Source organism: Nycticebus coucang, chromosome 5 (genome assembly GCF_027406575.1).
Source record: "Nycticebus coucang isolate mNycCou1 chromosome 5, mNycCou1.pri, whole genome shotgun sequence".
NCBI lineage: Eukaryota > Metazoa > Chordata > Mammalia > Primates > Lorisidae > Nycticebus > Nycticebus coucang.
In genome coordinates, this window is record NC_069784.1 from 15,689,950 (window position 1) to 15,715,066 (window position 25,117).

Sequence of the window (25,117 nt, forward strand, 5' to 3'; positions counted from 1 at the left end):
GTTAACACAGTCTGCCTTCTAGCTAACTAAGAGGAGTTGACACCAATTTTATTAATTCAACCCGATTTGAAAAGCAGGTAAAGGCATCTACATGGTGCTATAACATCTGTATTGCAGAAAAAATTACTGTGAAAATACAGTTCATCAGCCTACACTTGATCAAGAGCCAGTCTCTTCTATTACAAAAAACTGTGTGTGTGTGTATAAAACAGAAATAAGCATTTGATGACATACTGTAGCTTTCTTGTGTTAACATATTTTATTACAGTAACATATCTGAGTAATTGAAATAACTTCGCCATACAGATATCACATGCTGGAGCAGGACAATGCAATGCTAATTGCACACCGTGTTGACATTTCAAGCATATTTTCTATAACATTTGCATTCATATACAGGTAGTAAAGCACACGGGGATAATTTGAGTCATGATTCGTGTTAGCAAATGTATTGTTTTCAAGCTAATCCTCAAAGCTGGGATCTTCAGCAAATCCATTAACATTCAGACTTTGTAGCACATACAGTAGTGATTGTGAGAACCGAACAACTCAGGACCAAGAATTACTGTTAGCCTTTGAGACAGAAAGAACAATGTTATTGGATTACTTTTGTAAGGTGAGCCTTCATACTAATTTAGGAACTATTAATCTATTGATGGATGTCTTTACCAATAGCTTCAAGTTAATAGGAAGGGATAAAAATCATAGCTTTGTGTAGCTCTTCTTAGATAATGCAGCCCAGTTAATAGAGAATGTGTTACCTGAGTAATCTTCCTTCAATATACTGTGTACTCATATATGACAAGGCAAAACCCCCACAAAAAAGGCCAGCAATCTCAAAGTGCCGTAAATTTTAATATACCAATTTTGGTTGCAAGACTGTTATCTGTAACCAGGCATCTTGCTTTATGTAAATCCTGACAATCAATGCGCTTTTAGGCATAAAGACTGCAACCTGGTTCTTAAAACATCTCAGCAGACAAACTGAACTGATCCAAAAATATATTTTATCTATGTTTTGTTGTCACTAAGGCAAAGCCACACCACCATAAAATGCAAGAAAAACCAATGTTTAAAAGGCAGAAATTCTCTTTTCTTGACTTTGTCTACACAAAGGTCGAACTTCCATAAGGAACTCTGAACTAAAAAAAAAAAAAAAAAGTGGTAACCAATGAATGAGAAAACAGTAGTATAAGGAACAAAATTTTCATTGTCATGAGTAATTTCTACATTCATAATTTATTCATAAACCAAGATTAACCCACAATATTTAGATAACTAATACGGTGCTTGAAAACTTAAATTTCTTAATTGAAGAAGAAAAATAAATTTTCAAAAATCATGAGGTCACAAGAACATAATTATACAGTTATGCTTTTTATTGTTTAATCCTTAGGACGAATTAAATTAAGATTCAGAATGTAAATTAGCAATATAGAACAGGAAAGGAAAGTACGTTCTCTTCGCTCTTGAGGTATTTGCTATTATTCTGTTAAGAATATACATTTCAGAATTAATCAGTGCTTTATATAAAATCAAATAATGGTGTTTATGCATTTTGGTACTTTTGAAAAAGTCAAGTAATGAACGTTTAGAATGAAAGAGAATTTTTAAACAGAATTACTATGACATGCTAAAGAATAGTGTTTGAATGAATTAATATCGAAACATCTGAAATTTCAAGTTAGATAACATCCCATACTCATATACTTTACAAATTAAAAAGAGAGTTAAAATGAAATCATTTTCTTTATGTCTAGAAGCCACTATTATCTAGTCGTGTATACAGATGAGATGAAAAGAAGGTCGGGTTTTTTGGTTTGGGCTTGGTTTGGTTTTATTTTAGGGAGGAGGAAGAAGTTGAAGCTTTTTGTACACTTAGACCTAATTTTGAGACATGATAACATTTATATAGATCTTTACATCTTACAGATAACCAAGAACATTCAACTTTGTTCTAAGCAGAGGTTACCATTTGCTTATTTTCATATTTGAGCCTGTTACACTTCATTTTTATATGAGCAATGTAAATTACATGCTAATAAAGTAAAATTTGTTGCTAGTAAAATTAATCAAAGTAGAATCACAAAAGTTCCTTCAACAGACCACACAGAGCAAATGATAACTCATCTACAATGATAGACTATTCAAATGAAAACTAACTCGCCCTCTAAGACCATGTATGTAGATGATAATTTAAAATAGAAAGGTTGCTTCTTAAGCAAGTCTGGAAATTACTCCAATCTTGTGTAGTTCCAAAAAGCATTCCAATCTGATATTTCCTGAATGAGCGACGACATGTTTTTCTATAACAGGATGAAAATATGCTTTCATTGTCAGTAAAATGAATTGCCTATTAAGGCAAAACCTCTGGTAAGACTAAATAGCTTCTAGGGTTTTTAAGGTAAAGCTGTTTTCTCAGAATCAGATCTGTAGTATCAATTATGCTGGTATGTCTTAACCCTAAGAATAAAAAATTTATAATAAAAAATAAGGAATATTTGTACCTCTAGAACATTTCTATGGCTCTCGAGATTTCCATGGCTTACTGTGTCTTTTCTTCTTAGCTGCTCTTTAGGGAACAGATCTTCAGTAGACGTAATCCACAGCGTACCAGCAAGTATATATGAATAGTGAGCACGTGGCTTTTATTCACAACATCACATCAAACTAGATCAGTACCGATAGGTAAATGTGGGCAACGAAATTCTAATACTCAAAAAGAAGGCCAGGCTTAAGTAGCTAGACAAATGAAATCTGTTCTTCAATCCATCGAGTAGTTTCATAAATTTACATTTACTCTTAGTTTTAAAATGTTCTGTTTGCGTGCCTTTTTTTTTTTTTCCGACCTGGCGCAAGGGGTCCTCCCAATGTTGGCCATTCTTATTTTTTGTTTTACACAAAAAAATTCACGCTTGTATAACTAAAGACAAAAGTTCCAAAGCATACGCAGTAGCAAATTAAGTGGCCATTTGTGATTTTGGCTTATGCAAATGAGTGGCTAACAAACTTTAAACACTTAAAAGTTATGCCTCCTTTCTCGCCAAACCATGAACTTTCAAAATAATGAGTAAAAACTCTTCATGAAAAGATTTGCTTGTCGATTGTTCTTATGGTCATTTTGTAATATTCCAATTTTCACATTATTTATTGTAAGAAATCTATGACATATTTAAGATTCACAAAATGGAGTCATAAATGGTACACTTGAAGTTCCTTCATTCTGACATCCTTGTCCCTTTCTTCCACAAGGATAATAGCACATTTTTCTTTGGGAAGCATCCCACAGGAAAAGTATATAGAGAAATGTGCATGTTATATAGTCATAAAGTGCTTAGCAATAATTGAGGAAATTTTGAACTATTTCAACAAACTCAGAAGATGGCTTCAAAAGCAAAATACAGCTAACTTACAACTTTAGGTTGCAAATTATCCAGGTTGTGAATTAATTCAGGCCAATTTGCCCCCTCTTAGTTGTCCTTCTCCTGTGGGGCCATTTCTTGATTTACTGGAAATAACTTTTAGGATAATAAAAGAAGGTATAAGGTTCCTGAATTTTGAAAATAATTAGCATCTGTGAGAAAATAAAACTGTTGGGGGGAAAAGTTTGAATAAATTCTAAAAAGTGAATATTGCACTTTCTGGGAATTTCAGTATCAGCAATTGGGTTGTTTATATTTTTTACGGAAAACTGAAAGCTCATTCATTGTTTTGAAAACAGTATTAAATAAAAAGAAGCATTGCTGTGAAACTTATGCATAATAACTTTGGACGGGAAGAAAATGTCATACTCTATTTTGATTTAAAATAAAACCCTCAAGGGTACATCGATGATCAGTAATATGTAATAACTGGAATCTACTATTCACAATCATCTAAATGTTTTGTATGATGCAATGAGAAACTACTGTGTTAGACTCTGCAGTGTTAAGTTGGTCTCAATCTTGGGTGATTCCTAGGGCAGGTGTGAGTCATTATTACATCAAAATGAGTTTCTGCAAAACAGAAGAAATTGTATTTCACTGTATGTTAAACCCATCAAAGATTTACTTTCCAAATAAAAACAAGTGATATGAGACACAAAACCATGCAGGAAGATTTTTATCATCACTATCAATTTCTATTCCTTTATGTGACTCCCTGTGAAAAGTAAGAATGAAGACAGTTTTGCATTTTAGTTTTAACACATGGGATTGTCTTTCATTTTAGATCATAATATGATCTTAGCAGATCTTTACTGAAACTGCATATTATTATAAGTAGCTAAATTTCCACACAAAGGAATAAAAATGTTGGGGAGTCAGGTCATGAATTTTCTAGTACTTTACAGTGTGCTGTTGTGATGATAAAACCCGTTCTATACTTAACGCTACCATCGAGCAACACCAGGCTTCTAAATATTTTTGTTTCATTTTAAATGGCTGCTGTAGATGAGAATTAATAAGGTATTTTACTACTAACCCCTTTCTGAGTCAAAAGGCATGATATCTCGAAAATAATTTAACACCGTAATGGGATCTTCAAGATCAATTGTTTTATATACTCTGCAACAAAAATAACATTTCTAGTAGGAAGGAATTAATTATAAACCTAGCAAATTCTAGACATTCGCATATTTGTGTAAACAATTTTAACATGGTTTATTTCGTTTCCAGAAAGGTTAAGTCTTATAATCAGTTTTCTGCTAACTCTTTTTTCATTCATCATCATATTAATAAATATATACGTTATTTGAGTGCATGTGTGTACATATTATCACACATGTATATATGTCTTATATACATAAAACAGCACTTAATGGTCACTTTCTCTGCATGTTCAACTCGAAGGGGGAAACATCATTTGCTATTATGCATAACTCATGGCGATCTTCCTGTTTCACAAATGGCCATATCGGGATGTAAACAAAAGATGGGAGCGGGTCATTCCAGGTGAATTGTATTTCAAGTTGTAGGACGGTGTTCTCATGAAGAATGGGGTACTCCCTGGTAGCAAATACCTAAAAATGATAGTTAATGAATTAGATTTTTGTAAGTAAATTATTATTAACATCCCCCATTACAGGGTTATAGGGTTATAAATTTACATATTTTATATGAGAAATGTTACTATAACAATAATGTAACTCACATAAAAAGACTTCTTCGCCCAGACTGTGAGGGAGCAGGGGCAAGGGTCACAGAGCATCACCCAGAGAGTGGAATACAGACAGACATAACATATAATAATAAAATAGTGTCCCATAAAGATCCACTGTCCTGTGAAATTGTTTATGTGGCTAATGTTAATTTAGAATTCATCGTTAGTCCCTTTCAGTAATGTGTAGGGCCGGTCAAATACATCTTAAAAACATGTGAGATGAGAATTTGACTAGCCATCTTAACAATAATTGTTCCAAAGATGTTGTAAGCACTGATATATCTTAATAATGTGTCATTGATACATTATGACTATAGGTAATCCTGTAGAAAAAGTTAAAGATTGACATTTATAATAACTAGGTATAAATTTTAAATCTCAGACCATACAGTGCTTATGGTTACAAAACATCAAAACCAATCATGATTACTGGTAACATGTAACCCATGAAGCCAAATGTATTTCAAAATATGTGTTTGTTCCAGATTTTAGAAAGATAATATAGGGCATATACTATATCGTACCTCTATCAAGGCCTTAGAGCAGCATCTTGTAAACCATTAATGTATAAATATTCACAATACATTAGAAAGATAAAGGCTATAAATAACTTTCTGTCGATTCAGGTTAGATTTGCAAACACATAAGTTACAATTTTTCAGTTTTCGAAGCTCTGAAAATTAGGGATTGTAAATAAGACGTTGTGTACCTGTATAATATGTTTTCCTGTGAAGAACTTTGATTAGCATTAGTCTAGCCTGATGTATAAGTCTATAGAGAAAAGGTCAAGGAAATCCACATGAACAAATTAATAACATTATTCCAAGTATAAGTCCTAGTATTGATGAAAAGGACATTCTATAAAGTCAGGACAAAGATATTTATGAGGAATTTCCTAGAGCAGATGTAGCAATAGAAGGAAATTTGTAATTATCAGTAGACTTGGAAAAGGAGATAGGGGTAGACCATCAGATCGTATATTTTATTTCCTTTACTGGACAGTAGTATCCTCCAGTAACAGTATTGTACTTCTAAGGGATACATGAAAAATTTGAGGTCCAAGGGCACTGCTAGCTAACTATTCTATTCCAAATAATACTGATAACTGTGACACTTCCATGTCAATGGAAAATGACATTTATAGTTTTGTTGAATTTTGTAGAGAGAAAATAAATTCGCTATAATCAGATTAAAATAATATCCATAAATATTTCATCATGAATTATCTACTAAAATTTTCTAAATCTATTATCTAATGTCACAAACTATAAATAATTGCTCAAATCATTAAGTTAATAGACCAGTAAAATAATACACCCAAACCAAATTGAATCAAAATAGCATACTGGGTGAAGAATAATGAAACAATTGATTTCTCACATCACAGGTTATATAAATTATTTTCTTAGTATCACTCGGATAATTTATATGGATTAATTATTATGTCAAGAGTTGGCAGAATCATGATTAATCTGACATCTTTTGCCATGGAAAGGCCATCCTTACCATGTAGGGCAAAGGTGCAAAAGAAATTAAGGTGTTTGATCAAAACTCACTATTCTGTGGTAGTTGAGAGTCATTCTACCCTCTATTGAAGATATATCCTTTTGCATTGATAATTACACAGTAATTACAGTAAACAGTAACTTCCATCAAATTTATTTCAAAAAAATTCCAGGCAATAATTATTGACATTTCAGTAACATTCACATAAACTTCTGAGATAAAGATCTCCATTTTGCTTAAGAAAAAAATAAAAGCATCAAAGGACCACCACTAACTTAGTCTATTTTACTGAATATACATTTACATGGTGTTTTCCATGTGCACAGCACCACTCTAATCGCTTAAAAAATACTCAGTAAGTTCTCATAACAATTCCATACTATATATATTATTGTTAGCTCCATCTTACAGATAAAGAAACTTCATGAGGCAGATGGGCTCAAGTGCCTTGCCCAGGGTCACACAGCTGCTGATCAGCAGAGCTGGAATTTAGATCCATGTAGACTGGCACGTGAGCAGCGCCCACCACCACCCTACCCTGTCAGGACAATTCCACACAATTGTCACTGTATATGAATCTCAACTTCAAAACTAATGGCTACTATTTTTATATTTATCTTTTTAGAAATATGAAGTATAAAATAGCCTATAAAGTAGAAAAATATACATGCCATGAACCTAACCTTTTTAACAGAAGCAGAAAAAGTCAAGATGAAACTTACTTAAGATTTTAAAAGAAGAAGAAGTTCAGCATGAACTCAAAAAAGCATATGAAATTACACTGGAAGCAACACTTTGCTTCCTTAATGCAAGTGCTGTGGGGTATTTTAAAGGGTTACCGGGAAATACAATGGAGTATTTGTCTTCATATCTCTTGGGAGATCACATACTAGCTGAACATCAAAGATTATTTATGAAATGTTCTTTGAAATGTAGTTCAATAATCTGATTTTTTTTAAACAGGAAGACTATCTCAAGGAAGTAGATTTATAGATTATGTCTAAAGAGTAAAGCACCAAAAAATGTGAAACGTTTACAGCTTTATTTTTTTTCGCTAGCTTATTCTTACTGTAGAGACATAGCTAACTCATAGCTAACTCATGCCAGGGAGAAACAGCTCTGCCTGCCCTGTCTCCATTTGCTTCCCTCACAGAACTTCAGTCCCCGTCCTCACACATCCACCTACAGACATACAACACACACTTGTGTGACTCCTGACTGATGGAGATCAGTTAGTCTCTTATGGACCAACTTATTACTGTCTAGAACAGAAGATTGGTAGAAAATTTACTTCGAAAACAAGCTACACCACCTTCAAGGATCTTCCTGGAGTAAGACCAGGACCCCCGATCCTCCCAGAATAAACTCAGGTTCACAGTTTGGGGGATCAGATAAATGAAGGTCAACAGCATACCTTTCCTGTGTGTTCAAAAAATAATTGTTGTCGTAAAATGTATAACATGAAATTTACTAGTTTTTGACCATTTTTAAGTGTACAATTCAGTGACATTAAGTACATCCAGTGTTATGTAACCATCACCACTAATTACAGAACTCCACCACCATCCCAAACAGAAACTTTACTTATTCAATACTGGATTCCCATTCCCCCCTCCAACCCTTTGGGAACACCTATTTCTGTCTCTATAAATTCATCTATACCATATACCTCATGTAAACAAAATCACAATACTTGTTCATTTGGTCTGGCTTGTCTAACTTAGCCTGTTTTCAAGCTCCATCCATCCTGAAGCATATATCACAATTTCAGTCTGTTTTATACTCGTATTCTGTTACACATGCAGACCATATTTTGTTATCCATTCACCTGCTGATGAACTTGGGTTTTTTCTCTCTTTTGGCTATCATAAATAATGCAGCTATGAACACTGGTGTGCAAGTACTTGTTTGAGTCCTTGTTTTTAATTCTTTTGGGTATGTACCTAGATGTAGAATTGCAGAGTCATATTGTAACTATCTAACTTTTTGAGAAACTGTTTTGCTACCATGACCGCACTATTTTTCATTCTCACCAGCAATATACGTAGGCTCCAACTTTTTCATATCCTTACCAACACTCATTACTTTCTACTTTTTTGCTAATAGCCATCCTGATGATGTTCACTGTTCTGTGGTTTTTACTTTGACTTTAAGAAGGGGAGAGCCCTGATTTGAAGTTTCACATTTGCATACGCTACCAAGAGGGATTTGGACAACCTCTTGGGGCCTCAAGTCTTCTCCACTATGAAAGAAGTCCACTGGTTTCTGCCATGTCTGGCTCATAGCACATGGAGCCAATGAAATGCAGGTGTCCCCCAAGCTGCTCCTAAAGTCACCGTGCACAAGGAAAATGGGAAACTGTAGCTATATGTGCCTTTATTTACAAAATATTCATTACAAAATTTTACAAAGAGATGGCCAACACGTAGAAGATATTTTATAAATATTTTGTAAAATTTTGTAATGAATATTTCATGAATAAAGGTAGACTTAGCTACAATTTCCCACTTTCTCTATGTATGGTGACTTCAGTGGTGACTTTTGGGACACCTGTATTATTTTTAATGTAAGTATCATAAATGTCAGCCTTACTGGGAATACTATCCCTGTTCTGAAATAAATACATAGAATGATCCAAGACCATAAATAGCACCGCGTATTTAACTATTAAAACTTTTGAATTGTAAAGTATAAGACGCACTCAGAAAAGTGCATAAAACATAAATTACCAAGTTAGTGAGTATTATAAAGTGATTTCTGATATCACTACAATCCACGTGAGGTAACGGAACATTCCCAGCATCCCAGAACTCTGTGTTATATTACTTCCCCATAATGTTAACCACAATTCTGATCTTTATGATAATTAATTCTTTGCTTACCATCCAAGTATACATTCTTTAACGTTAGAATTTAATCTTGCCTGGTTTTGTGTTTTTAATAAATGGACATAATATCTCTTCCTTTGTAGGTGGCTTCTTCTGCTCAGCTTTATGTTTGAGACTCATCCATGTTGCTATGAGTGAGTGCAGTTGTTTTCATTTTCAGCATCATATGATATTCCACTGTATGAACATTAGAAAAGTGCCATGCATATCTGGGTCGTTTCATCAGTAAATGCTACCATGGTCATTCTAGCAAGTCTTGGTGCACATCAGCATACGTCTGAGCTGAAAATTTATTAGGAGCCTACTACCTAGAGAAAGGGTAGGCTTTTGTACGTAATGCTGAACTGTTATAAAAACAATTTTTACTGTCACCAGCAGTGGAAAGACGGCTCCTATTACTCTACATTCTCATCAATTCTTGGTATACGATGATGGGTAATTTTCGTTCCCCTGATTATTAATTAATGTAGAAGTTTTTCAAATGTTCGTTGGTCCTTGTTTTCAAATATCTTATTTTTCTATTAATTGGTCTGTTTTTTCTTAGAAATTTGTAGGAGTTCTTTTATAATCTGTGTAAGAGGTTTTTGTAGATTACATGGGTTGCAAATACCTTCTTCCATCCTGTGGCTTTCTTTTCCATTTAATGGGGTCTTACGATGAATGTGTGTTCTTCGTTTTAATATAGTCAATGACTCATCCATTCATATATGACTAGCACTATCTTTATAATCTCTGAATTCCTCTAGGTCATAAAAATATTCTTTTATATTATCTTCCAAAATCTTCAGTTTCATCTTTCACATCTACAGACTTAATTCGTCTGAAAATGATGGCTGTTTATGGTGTGGGCAAAGTTAAGCTTCTTTTTTATGATTATTTGGAAATCCAAATGTCCTACCACCATTTATTTAACCAATTTCCTTCCCCCATTTGTCACAGATCAAGTACCAGTCCTGCCTGGGATGGTTTATAGCTTTTCTGAATAGTTCCATTGGTTCATTTGTCAATTCTATCAATTTTATCAATATTGCATGATCTTAAATTGCTTTAACTTTGTTACAAGCCTTGGGACACTGTAGTTACTAAATCTTACCATTATTCTATTTCAAAATTGTCTTATCTATTCTTGGTCTTTTTCTTTCCTATATAAATGTTAGAATAAGCTTTTGTCAAAAGCTTCTCTCCACCAAAAAAAATTTGTTAGGACTTATAGCAGGATTACATTTGAATTTATAGATATATGAAATTATGTGAGAAAAAGTGACATATTGATAATATTGATTCCAATGATAAATAAGTTCTCTCTTTCCATTTTCTTAGATTTTCCTGCATAAAGTTCTTATATATTTTTTCTAGATTTATTCCTAAGTATTAGATATTATCCCATGCTATCGATAAATATTTCAAATTTCATATTTCAGCTGTTTGTTGATGATATACAAAGATACAGTTCATTTTTATACTGACTTTGATTTCATCAAAATTATTAAATTCACATAATGATTTATCTGTAGATTTATTTGCGTTTTTATGAATACAATCATATCTACCAGTAAAGAGTTTTAGTTCTTTCTTTCAAATTTAATGCATTTTATTTTGCTTATTGCATTAAAATAGCTAGCACCTCCCTATAATGCTGAATAGAAGTGGTAATAATAGATAGTTTTGTCTTGTTCTTCATCTGAAAAAGGAAGTATTTAACATTCCAACACCAGGTACATTATAATTTTTTTGTACTTATCTTTTATCAGATTCTCTTTGTTTCTAGTTAGCTAAGCATTGTTAAAAGCATAAATGTATACTGAATTCTTTCAAGGGATTTCTCTGTATCTTTTGAAATTATGTTTTATTTCTATTACTGTAGCGAATTACATTGATCACTTTTTAATATTATTGTATCCTTAAATTGAAGAAATAAGCAGAAGCTAGTCATGATGTATATTTTCCTATTTAAACTTTCTGGGTTCATTTTGCTAATATTTGTTGTAGGACTTCTGCACCTACGTTCAGGAGTGTGATTGACTGTCATTTTCCTTTGCTATAATGTCCTGGTCATATTTTGGTATCAAACATATGGTAGCCTCATACAGCAAGTTGGAGAGTTGATAGAATTGTTTAGTGAAGCCACCTACACTTGGAGTGGGAAGGCTTTTAATTATTGATCTTATTTCTTTAGTAGTTCTGACAATTTAAGGCTTTCTTTTTCTTCTCGTGTCACTTTTGGTGATATTTGTTATTCTAGGAATTTATTAACTTCATCTAAACCAAATTTATCAGCGTGAAATTGTTAACAATATTTTCTTATCAAGTTTCAAATATTTATAAGGTCTGTAGTAATGCCTCCCTTTTTGTTCTTTATGTTAGCTATTTGTGCTTTTTTGATCTCAATCAATTTCACCAGGTGTTTATCAGTTTTATTAGTCTTTTCTGAAACTACTTTCAGCTGTGTTTATTTTTATTCTTGTTTTTTGGTATTATTGATTTCTGCTCTCATCTTTTATTATTTCCTTTTTCGGCTTTTTTGGGGGGGTTACTTAAATGTCATTGTCATCTTTAAAAATGGTTTCTTCGATTTAGTTTTTGCCTTTACTCTTTACTAATACATTCAAATAAGTCTATAAATATTATCCCTAAAATATTGACTTAGGCATATTCTATAAGTTTTATTTGTAATATTTTTGTTATTATTCAGTACAAAATATTTTATTACGCCCATTATGATTCATTCTTTGATTCATGAGTTATTTATAAGCATTTTTTTTAACTTTCCAAAGTATAGATTTTCTGGTTATATTTTGTTATTGTATTCTAGCTTAAAGGAATTGTGGTAAGGAAAAAAATTCTATACAATCTCGATGTTCTTAAATTTGTTGACATGTGTTTTTTAATCCCAGCATATGGTTGACTTTTGTAAAATTTCACACTTTTGTATTATTTTGTAATTTGTATTTTGTAATATTTCACACTTGAAATATTGTATACTGAGGTTATTAATTTCTATATATGACAATTAAGTCTGTTAACTGTAATACTAAAATTTTCTGAACTTTCACTGATTTTTTTTCTAAGAAATGATTATTAAAATTGCCATCTATGGTTGTAGATTTCTCTACTTTTCCTTTTAGTTTTGTCGGCTTTTGTTTTGTACACCATCTGGAACATGATCACTCCCAGGAATCAAGAGTGTTTACTGAGGCCCAATCTTGGCAGGTCCTGTACTCCTACTTTTCTCCCCAGGCTCACGAGACTGTCAAAAGCACCACTCAGTACTAATAACAGTTGTTCACTAACAAGTACCTTGTTAATGCTCAGATGTCTTCAAGCAAATGTCTTAGTATTTAGTGCAGCTTATGTACTTGTTATCAGAGGAAGGATTTGTCCAAGTACCTCATATTCTATTACCAAAAGCAAAAGTACTAACTTGATGGTTTTTAAAAATGTTCTCAGCTGAAGAACTCCTGTGACATTAGCTTGTGTGAGAGCTCAGTACACAGAAGATAAAAAGACAGACATGTTGAGGCTGAAAAGTAGTCAGAGATCCCAAAGCTTCCCAGGGAAGCCTCCTTATGGTGAAATATTGAGCTGGTCCCAAGAACTCTAGTATCCTGGAGATACATACACATATATACACACACATACATGTATATATTCACATATATAGATGGATAGAAGTTCAGAAAATTAAGTTTGCAAACTCATCCCAGTAGAAGTTCAACATACCTCATTGCTGAATATCACTACAGTCACCTCTGAAGTGCTCTCTTTGGGAAACTACACACTGATGTCAGTGCCTAGACCAACCTTCAAAGCAATTTTGGAACTCTTTTTCTAGAATGGCCATCAGAACTATCATCATATGACATTTGACAATTAAGTTCACAAACTCGTCCTAGGAAAAGTGCTTTGAAAGGTGGACTATGCGCTGGCGTGGGTGCATAGTTTCCCAAAGGGAGTACTTCGAAGGTGACTGCGGTGACATTCAGCAATGAGGTAGATAGCATAGCACCATTTCTAGGGTAAGTTCACAGACTTAATTATTGGACCTTGTACATACACAGATACAAGGGCTACCTGGAAAGTATTAAGCCATGTAATATGAAAAATAAAGACATGCATGGCTGGATATTTTCTGGACAGCTGTGTGTGTGTGCGTGTGTGTGTGTGTACACATACATACCATCTGGCTTTATACATCAGTTCTACTTGCTTAGTTATTATGAGTCCATCTCTGAGAAATGGCTTCACTTGGTGTGCATATTAAATTATTATTTTTCTGAGACTGCAAGGTTGAAGGCCACTCTCTTCCATCTACTAGATCCTATATACTCTTTAAAGCTTCTTAAGAAATATCCTATAGGTCTTTGATCAAGATAAACATGGTCCATAAACCTGACTCATGTTAGATCTATTTTTTTTTTGTCTTCTAATTTTACAGATAAATTAACCAAAATGTATCTCCTCATAAATTGTTTAGGCATGCTTCATAAATTATTTATGATAGATATATTTATATTTATTTACAATTTATCTTTATTATAAATATTATGAATATAAATGCATCTTTACATTTTACCAAGTATATTTCATAAATAAAATGTATCGATCCATTAATAAATATTAAATTAAGTGACTTCCACATTTCAGTAAAATGCTATAAGGTCCACTACTTATCTATGAGGGAAGGAAGATATGGCCACTTTTTACAAGTCTTTAAATTAATGTGACCTTGTTGTGGGTTTTAATAACTAGATATTAAGGGGAAATGTTTATTTCATTTCACTTGTGTTTCCATTGAGAAGAACTGTCACTAGTGTAAACTTCCTGTCCTCTCAACCAGAACTCAACTACCTGATTTGTGAGTTTAAAAGGAAGGCACAGACATACTTAGTTCAGCCCCATTTTCTTTCTGCTTCTGCCTTTCTGCAGAGAGGATGCATTCTTTCTTGTTCTCCTGCCGACACTAAAGGATCTAGACCAGTGGTTCTCAACCTGTGGGTCGTGACCCCTTTTTAACAATGAAAATACTTTGCGGCATTAGGAAGGTTGAGAACCACTGATCTAGACTTTATAGGGTAGTGGCAATGGAAGGTTTGGGTTGATCCAGTTCTGCCTTTGGCAGGGTGGATAAGTTTAATTCTGAAATTCAGTATGAGAAAACTCACGTGGTTCACACCTATACCATGTCCCTTAATGTAATGTTTATCAGTAACAAAGCTATATTTTGATGATTATCTGTCTGACTGCTGCATTTCTCTCCCAATGGTTTTGAACTTCACCAAGAATCAAACTGTATTTACTAATACCCAAAATGCTTACAATTACTATACTGGGGTCATCCTCACCATTTAGCAGAAGTACAGAAGTCTAGATTCCAGGATCAGGAATACGAGGAGGGGAAGAAAATAAAAGGCTCTAAAGCAACTGCAAAGCATAACTTCTTCCCCTAGAGTAACCAGGAGGGCTCGTCCTATTATACAGATGGCCATAAGTTCATGTGCAACTTTACATTGTACACTATTCTAAATTCCACACGAACTTTATAGCCACCCTGTGTAGTAGAACCTCTGTAAGTTGACCATCCAAGGGACTGTAAGAAACTAGCCAACATAAGAAAGTGGTCAACATAAGGAACTAGGCCTACTGTACTGATACATACATATGGAGCATGTCTGGTCTATGAAAATTAGGTCAACTTAAGGAGGTGGTCGATGTAGGGAGGTGGCCAACTATGGAGGTTCTACTGTATTTTGCCTACCCACAAAAGCTACAAGATCAATCAACAGAAATTGGCTTATGAAATCTGGAATTGCAGCAGTGGCAATTCAGAGTTTGACTGAATTCCCTCCTAGGCTGGAACTTAAGGTTTTCCCAATCATGCTTCCAGAATAATCTTAAAGAGAAGGTTCTACATTTATATGTTGTGATGTCTAAAAAATGCCCTTCATTCTTTCAAATCAGGTGGAAATACTAAAGAAAATATTAAAGTTGTATTTGAATAATTTGTTTCAGTCAAAATGTTAAAACTATGGAATATAACTTTGATACTTATGAATTTTAAATACTAATGGTTAACTTCACCTCTGCTTATTGTTATAATCAATCTGCTTCTGTTTGCAGAGGAGTCAAAATAGGTTAAAGGTCCTATATAACAGGACAATAACAGAATCTAAGACAAAGATTAAAAATACAAATTTCAATAATTTATGTGAAAATATTCTTTTTTTTTTTTTTTTGAGACAGAGTCTTACTCTGTCACCCTGGGAAGAGTGCCATGGTGTCATAGCTCACAGCAACCTCAAATTCTTGGGCTTAAATGATCCTCTTGCCTCAGCATCCCAAGTAGCTGGGACTACAGGCGTGCACCACCATGCCTGGCTAGTTTTTCTGAGATCTTTTTAATAAGCAGATGAACTTTGCATGGCTTTTAGAAAACCATTTCAACTAGACAACATTTGTAAAACTCATTTCTTAAACAGAACTTGACAAAAATTCACCTGCTACATATCTGGCTGGCAATAGAAGTAATAGAGGCATACTGAGCAATAAAAATGAAACCAAAGGCATCTTCCTGCTTGCAGAAGCCACGGGATAAATGCTGAAATGTCTCTATTGAAGAACAAAAGCTAAATGTATCACTACATTTTGAGTGCTCTTATACTTGGTTTTTGAAAGCAAAATTATAAAAGTCTAATAATCTCATTTCCATGTATGTTCTATCATCATTATGTTCATGATTGCTGCCCTAGTTCGGTACCTTAAGAGTAAAGACTGTGCTGATTAAAAGTATTTTGTAGGTAGTAGCATGTATGAATTTTTGGTCTTTAGCTTTCTCACCAGCCACATAAGCAAAAGGAGACTCAATTTCAAACAGTAATTTAGCATTACTTTATATAAAAGTCACAGGGGCTACAGAATGTGAGCGAGTACCTGGAATTACCCCAGTCGGGACCAATGCCTGAAATTGATCCTCTGGTGTCAGTTGCATATTTGTAAACCACTAGCAGGCACTGTTTACAAAGCTCGACCAGGCGCTGGCAACATTGGAGCTGCAAAGAAGTCATCACCTCTGGGTTTTTACTGAACGTACTCTCCCAAGAGCATCTGTTGGCATGGAAACAGACATGACCTCGTATTTACGTTCGTGGTTAAAAATGGCAACCAGTTATATCACTTACCTAGCAACAAACCTGTAAGGGAGAGCAGAGACGGCCTATGATAACTACGGATAGTTGAAAGGCATGTAACAAATATAAATTAGGAAAGTGATCTTTACATTTAAAAAAACACAACATTGGGTGGTACCTGTGGCTCAAGGAGTAGGGCTCCAGTCCCATATGCTGGAGGTGGCGGGTTCAAACCCAGCCCTGGCCAAAAACCACAAAAAAAAAAAAAACACAACATTGAATTCGTGTACTATTTATCTTCTTTTCTTTAGAGACAGGGAGGCTCTCTGCGTTCCCCAGGCTGGAGTGCAGTGTCTAGTCACAGGTGCGGTCACAGCCTGTTGTGGCTCCTACTCCAGGGCTCAAGCGATCCTTGGCTTCAGCCTCCCAAATAGCTGGGACTGCAGGTTACCACAGGCACAAACCACCTCACTCAGTGCTATCTGTCTTTAAAGTTTTAATGCTGCCAACTGTGGGTAGCTAAGAGGATGATTTTCTAATACCTCCTATAAAATGGAAATGCGATATATTAAAATATTTATAAAATTCTGAGCTAATTGCTCAAAAATTAAGTGTTCTAGGAATGTGTATTTTTTACCTTAACATTAATAATGATCCCACAAGTGATTAAAAAGTTGCTGCAACTTAATTTGTGACCTCTCTGCATTAGAATAATTTCGGTTAGTCACTTGATTACAGCCACCCTTTCAAAAAACACTTTTAGACAGCATTATGTCCAGGATATTCCTAAAACATAGATTCTATCGATACTCTTAACAGTGGTGCTCAACCTTCATAATGCCACAACCCTTTAATACAGTTCCTCATGTTGTGGTGACCCCAATCATAAAATTATTTTCTTTGCTACTTCATAACTGTAATTTTGCTACTGTTGTGAATCGTAATATAAATATCTGACATGCAGGATGTATTTTCATTGTTACAAAGAGGTCACGACCCACAGGTTGAGAACCGCTGCTCCAGAAGTAAGGTAACCTTAGCAAGTACTACCCTATTGCAGTCCTAACAGTAGTGTTCTCTCCTCCAGCAGCATACTCAGCTTATTCCAAAGGTAACAGGGCATACTTCCTTGGTTAACGGCAATTGTGTGTGCCACACAATTCCTAAGGGGCCATCACGACTTAAATCAGGAAATAACCTCACCAACCCTCCACCAGAGAGAGCCAGAAAAACTGGCTTATTTCTTAGTATAAATGAAACTCTTTTCAATCTTGGAGGAGAAATTCTGGTTTGAGATTTGGTAATGATTCAAGTCTCATTTTACATAAACCAATTCGTGTAACCCTCAGAGAGAAAAGAGTAGACTTTTAGAAAGGAAAAAACATTAAGGAAAATATTTTCCTACGAAATGCACTTCCCAATGGGAAATTCAAAGACTCAACCTTCTGTGGATATTTGATATATCTGGAATTTTTTAAAATGCTGTAGAAACTCATAAAGGTATTTCTTTTTAGTAGAAAAGCTACTGTTTATTTTTTCGGGAGAAGCATGGTCTCAAACAGACAGCTTGTTATCAGTGCCTGACAAGTTTTCTTAAAGGAATGAGATTCAAGTGAGTTAACTGAAAGAAACAAACTTTCTTCAGTGTTGTGAGTTGTTCAAGATTAACTATAATAGACTAAAGATAATCTTGTTTTGTTAATTAACAAACGAATAAAAGTTATTTTCATTCAAGAAACAGTAATGCGCTAGTTAAATTAACTCTAAAAATGAAATTCAAATTGTTACCAAATATAAGAAAAACCAGGTATGAAACACATGTGTTTATCAAGATATTTAGATGCAGACATAAATATAAAATCACATTACCTGATTCGATCAAAAAAAAAAAAAAAACACTGGAGGACATAAATTAATTAGGGAACATGTATATAATTAATCTACCATAATCTAACAGACCTGGGCATAGAGAAATAAAATTTTGTATAAATGCAAATACACAAAGAAAACATCCTGGGCTTTGACTTTCTTTCTGCTGGGCTTCTGGGTATGCCTACAAAAGTCTACCTCCATCACCACCCTCCACCTCCATCACCACCCTCCACTGGCAATTTGGATGTGTTTATTTTTTGTTACTCTGGAGCCATTTGATTACATCAACTGTCAGGTCACTCACATCATGGTACCTTTTCTTTACCTAAATTGGGGTTTGGAGGTAGAAAAATAACAAATAAAATGGAAGAAAGATAAAAGGGCTTCTTTTACACACAGAACACTATAATTTGATGTAACTTTTTGAATAATATGTGATTTATAACATGACCAGCTTTGGCTTCTCATTTTCTCATTCTTTAAATATTTAAAATAAAAATATGAATCAAGGTTTTGCACTTATTTATTTCTGGTGGACATATTTACCACCACTGGCCAAAGGCTACATTCTACTCTACCAATCTCTATTGAAGTGTCAGCATTCCCAACCCCTTGTAAAGAAAACGAATGACTCCTGCTTCGTTTGGCAATTGGTGTCCCCACCATACAAAGGAATGTGAGTAAATCAGAACTGTGCCACCTCCTCTACCTGCCACCTGGCATAGCTGACTAAGTGTAAAATTCCTTTTATAATACATGTGCTACAATGCTTCAATTTTCAATCTGATCAACACAAAGTTTTTTTAAAAGGTGAAAGGAGGGCCAGCTGCAGTGACTCACACCTGTAATCCCAGCACTCAGGAGGCTGAGGTGGGAGAACCGCTTCATCCCAGGAGTTTGAGACCAGCTTGGGCTACATAGGGAGACCTCATCTTTAAGTGAAAGAAAAGGTGAAAGGAAGTAAAAATAGTTAAAAATACCAGTGTGTTTATCAAAGAAACCAGGGTCTCATCAACCCACTCTCTGAATCTAAATTCTAAGATAATGGAGCACCAAAATTTATGAATTTTTAAAAAAGCTAAATGATTAAAAAGTTCTTTCTGGCTTCCCCTAATCCTCAGAGATAAATGAAAGGAAATTACTTTAAATTACTTTTATTATTATTTTTTTTTTTTGCTAATACAAAGTATAGAATACTGAATACTTCTGGCAACAAAGGGAGTTATTAGCAAAATACAGAAACTTAAAATCCTTATGTTATCCAGTAATCCAATCATTTTCATCCACTTCCTCATCAAAACATTTCATAAAGCGGTCATCTAAAGAGTGAAACTGATTCATTTCTTTCTCCTCTGGCACAAGTATTAATTTATGATGAAGCAGTCTAAAGTTAAATAGCAGAAAGAAGAAAGAAAAGTTTTATGAAGGACAATATGCCAACTGAATAACCACAGGCAGAAAGATTAATCAGTGGAAAAGTACTAACAGCAGCATGTCCAGCTGGAAGTGAGGGAGAAAAGGGAGATATCTCCCACATGGCTTTATGTAGACCGTGTATCTCGCGCAATTCAGCCTGGAAACAGACTGCGGCCTTGGAATGTTCCTTAAAGTTTCTTCTCGCCCTGAGATTCTAAAAGAAAAGCTTTTACAATAGGATAAACTCTACAAGGAAATGCTTTTGAGTAAAGGGTCCAAGCCAGATTCTCTTCTTTGGGGTTGACACATCAGGGTTTTGAGTGGAGATGGGGCTTTCCGGCACAACCCACTCCTTCCCCCACACTGCCCCCCCCCCGCTCTTCCCTGGGGAACTCCTGCTCTTCCTGCACCTCTCAGCTGAACTGTGACCTCCCATACACACTTTTCCTGAGCTCTCAGGCTTGTATTTGAGTCGGGCAGAACTCTAGAGTTCCCTATCTCAGTGAAACATGGTAGATAATTTTATTTGAAAAACTTCTGAGAGCTTTTTCCTTCAAGAGAACACGTTCAGAATTCAGGTCATCGTAACACTCCCGGGAGGCTGCATGTGTTATAAAGACTACTGGGCATGGGCTTCAGAGGCCTGGAAGAGGAAAAGGGAGGGACAGGCTGTTGTCTGTTTGATGTGTCAGCAACCCGCCCCCCCGCCCCCATCCCCGGGCTGATTGTAGGGAAACCTACCAGAAAGACCTACATTACTCTCTAATGTTTCTGGAGGCCGACAAGGCATGGTTTCCTGACTTTGTTTTATCTGGGGAGCTCTTGACAGGCAAAGGCAAGAATCAAAGTGATCCAGGGTCATTTACATTTTTCCAAGACTTTACACCAAACCATGAAAGAAAGATGAAGTTTAAATTAAAATCATTCCTTGAGAACTGAGAAGAGTAGGTTTTCACCTTGACTACTGGCTGTTAGACCAAAAGTTATAGGAGTATATGTTGCTGACACATGATTCAGAGGATACAGGAGAACTATTCTAGGTCCAAACTGAGACTCAAACACACAGAGCACTATGTGACCTTATTAAATTAAGGAAGCCTAAGAAATTCATTTGCAAAGATGCAAAGTAAAACCTGATGTTAAACTCACCTCTACCAGCTACCAGATTGAAAAAAGTATACGGATAGGGGAGTCCAGTTGGACTCAAAGTTCCTCCTGCTCCACCCACCAGGCATAAAGGGCTCGGGATTTGGCTAATGCGGTGGGACGTGCAGTAAATCAAGCAGGGAAGCCACTGGCAAAGCTGCTGTGGAGAGTCAGTAAAGTCTATTTAAGGACTTGGGATCTCGACTTGGACCACCTGAGTTTAAATTTACTCAGGGAATGTGGGCAAGTGGTATACTCTGTTTAATCTTCAATTTCCTCATCTGTAAAATGAGGATAATAAGAACAGTTTACTCAAAATACTCTTGTGGAGATTATACAAATATTTAATATGTAAAACGGTGTCAGACATTTAGTAAGCCTTCAATAAGTGTTATTTACTATCACCATAATTACTAGTAGTAATAGATACCAAGAGAGAAATCTGGCTGGAGTACTGTGCCAGAGACAGGAGAAAAGGATTCTGAATCAAGTCACAGAGTATGGTATCAAAATAGTTCAGGAAAGAGAAGCCTTAGAGGCAAGGAAGTAGCACTGATGGGCCTCTTTAGGGTCTGATACTGGAGACTGTCCACAGTCTCAAAACCACAGCACTAATTTCAGAAACAAAATGTCTCACCGCTTTTCATGGTAGAGAGTAGCTGGGATTCACATATAATGTCAAATCAATGGATTAACAAATAGAAAATAAATTCCCATTATGAGATCAGATTGGGAGTACCTTTCCAGAGAGCCACCAACTAAGGACCATGGAGCACAGTTTAAATGTTTCACTAAGTCTCCATAGAAATAATTTATAGCTAAGATTATTCTCAGATTTCATCTCACCCTAAGTGCCTGATGAATCTCTCTGTTGGTGAATATCAGCAGAAGAAAAATACGGTACACATAAGTCTGCAGATAGTATGTGTTACTCAGTATCAGAGGGCTAGAATATTTAAATGGAGGCCATTATGAGATTTTTCAGAGTAGAATCCTCTGTTGAGGTTTAACAGAAGAGATAGGAATAGCATGGGGCTTTACATAGGAGTCAAACAATGCAGAAGGGATTGGAGTGATAGGATGTGGAAAGCACCCCAGTTAAATAGCCAAGGACATCGACAGTTCAGAGAAAGGAAAGAACACATTTTTAAGAGATTTGAAAAACAATGAGTTTGATTTCTGGAGCAAAGTTCAAGTAAGAGAGTAATGAGAAAGAAGACTAGAGAAATAAGGAAAAACTCAGCATATTAGCCTTTTATCTGTAGATAAGAAGTTTAGATTTTAATGATAAACGAGGGAAGTCATTTTAGAAAATGTTATGAATATGTAGTAAGGGAGACAAAAAAATTGGAAGCAAAAATGCCCATAAATTTATTAATTTCACTCAGCCTTTCTACCAAGAACAGATCTTCTTGTCTGAAATCCTGTCATACTTTATCTGTGTCTCTTTTGTATAAATAATACCATGTTTTATCTACTAGATATCAAAGCTTATTGGTTAAGAGCATAACTCTGGGATTAAGGCTAATGAATTTCAAATTCCAGGTCTTCAGCACCTGTCTCATGCCTCAGTTTCCTTATCCATAAAATGAAGATAATATAGCACCTGTCACAAACTGATTTTATGAGGTTTAAATTACTTACCACATGCAAAGTGACTAGCATGATGCCTGACACCCAGTAAGTAAAGTAGCTTATCTATCACGTTCAACTTGTGTTTCCAAAAATATCTAACACAGTAGTAAATATGTGATTATTATTGACAGAATGAATGGAAAACAATCTAGTGTAGCCACAGTGGAGTGGGACAAAAAAATTAGTAAGACTTAGCAAATAGTCAATAAAGACAGTGAGGGATAAGGAAGACGCAATGCCCCAGAGATATCAAACTTGGATGACTGGGAGAATAAGGACAGGATTAAGGGAAGCCATTTTGAATAAAAGGTCATGCGACATTTGATTGTAGATGTCTCAAGGCTGAAATGACAGTGAGTCATAGCAGCACTAGGATTCTGGAGAAGAAGAAGAGTGTAGCTAAGATTTTAGAAGTCAGCTGCATAAAGGGAACAGCAGAACTTGAAGCCTATTGGTTTGAGACTGAGATTTTTTTTTTTTCTCTAATGAAAAATACCTTCTCTCCACTGAATTCAAATTAGTTAGGTGGTGGTGTGTTCATATTCATCATCTTATCTAATCAGCTTAATTGATATAAATTATGGTTGAGTACTAAAAATTACATGCAGTCAAATTCCATATTTTAAAAGATCACTAAAGAAATGCAGCCATTTTACTGGGTTACGGTTATAACCAATTAGTAAAATATTAAAAGTTACAATCATAAAAGATGGCATAGAACTTACCCTGAATCACAGAAACAATTCCACAGTCCTTGACCATGATTCCAGAGTAAGCGATTAAAAACCCGGTTGAAAATCCGATACAAACTTAATTCCTCAACATCAGGTACCTTCCAGATGCGTGGAAGAACTGTACGGATGCTTGTTTTTACTATGTCCAAGACCTGGTAGAAAAACGAAAGTACTTAAGATCAGGTATGTTTATATGTGTCTAAAATTCATACACACACACAGAACAACAATGTAGAATAAAAAGTCACAAATAGATCCATGCACTTTTGAAACTTTGGTATATGACAGAGGTGGAAAGTTACACCAGAGTAAGAAGAGACTATTCAATACATGGACATGTTAAAATAATAATTTTATGGAAAAGAATAGGTGACATTGAATCCCTGCTTTATTAAATTAAAAAGAATCAACTTAGATGGGTTAAAGTCTTACGTGTTAAAAAACAAACCATCAAATACCTTGGAAAATATAGGAGAATATCCTTTAGACTTTGGACTAGACAAATGCTACTTACCTCACAAAAAGGTATGGACCACAAAAGATTGATAGATTTTGATAATTTAAGAATGCTTGTCATTAAATATACCTTAAAGAAAATAAAAGGCCAACTTCCAAATAAGGAAAATATATTCATAACAGATATGTATGACAAAAGATTAGTATGGGGAATATATAAAGAATGCCTGACCAATTCTTAATATAAACAATAGAAAAAATGAAGACAAAAATTTATGGCTAGGCATTTCACAAAAGCGGTAACAAACATGCCTGATAAAAATACGGAATAAAAATTAAGACTGTAAGATGTAACTTCATATCTATTTAACTGACAAAAATTAAAAGTCTGACAATCCCAAGTGCTGACGAGGATACGGGGCTACACAGTCTCTTAGACGTTGTTAATGTGAGTACAACCTGGGGCAATTACTGTGGAAAACAGTTTGGCATTATTTCCTAAAGTTGAAACTTCATAAACACAATGGCTCAGTGACTTGATTCCTAAAAGAAGCTCTCATAGTAAAAACAGAAGGCATGTATAAGAACATTCATAGCAACTGTTAGCAATCATAAATAAACCTAAGTCTCCAACAATGGTAAAGTGGGTAAATACACAATGGTACAAGCTCATCCCCTTCAGACTAGGGGTACTGCACAGCAGTCCAAATGAATGAAACACAGCACACAACACAGAGCATCTTGGTAACATAATGGTAAGTTAAGAAAGTACATACCAGAAATAACATATAACACCCTTTTAAGAGGAGTAAAAACAAATTTTTAAAAAACGCTTATGGAGAATACACATGGGTATAATAAAAAATATATAAAGAAAGCAGAACAAGGAATGGGTGAACACTGAGTTCAAGAGAATGACTACCTGAGACGAAGGAGCCAGGGAGAGAGCAGGGAAGACACATTTGGTTAGACGTAGGTTACTGCCAAGACCCGAGCTGTGGATTCGGTGTTGGGTTCACAGGTAGTGTAAGAACTGTGAAAACACTCACTAAAAGCAGCAGGCCGTGCATAGACGGATGATGAGAGGGGATCATGAAACAAGCACTGTGATTAATCTGGACAACAAAAACCCTAGAGGTCCTACAAAATTTGTAATCCCCCCAAAACGACTGCCAATAAATAGTTATTCCTAGCCAGCCAA

General features: G+C 35.0%; 1 protein-coding gene across 3 annotated transcripts in view; it reads right to left on the reverse strand.

Annotated features, from left to right (window-relative positions):
- Window positions 1-248: 248 nt before the first annotated feature.
- The window catches only part of TTLL7 (tubulin tyrosine ligase like 7), a 96,239-nt gene continuing 71,370 nt past the window's right edge, over window positions 249-25,117 (reverse strand). For all 3 annotated transcript variants that reach the window (XM_053592127.1, XM_053592126.1, XM_053592125.1), the window contains 3 exons: window positions 23,452-23,612; window positions 16,461-16,634; window positions 249-4,999 (listed from right to left, as the gene is read on the reverse strand). In XM_053592127.1, coding sequence (XP_053448102.1) covers window positions 4,879-4,999; window positions 16,461-16,634; window positions 23,452-23,612 — 456 coding nt within the window. In that variant the 3' untranslated portion in view covers window positions 249-4,878. The remainder of the gene's footprint in view (window positions 5,000-16,460; window positions 16,635-23,451; window positions 23,613-25,117) is intronic.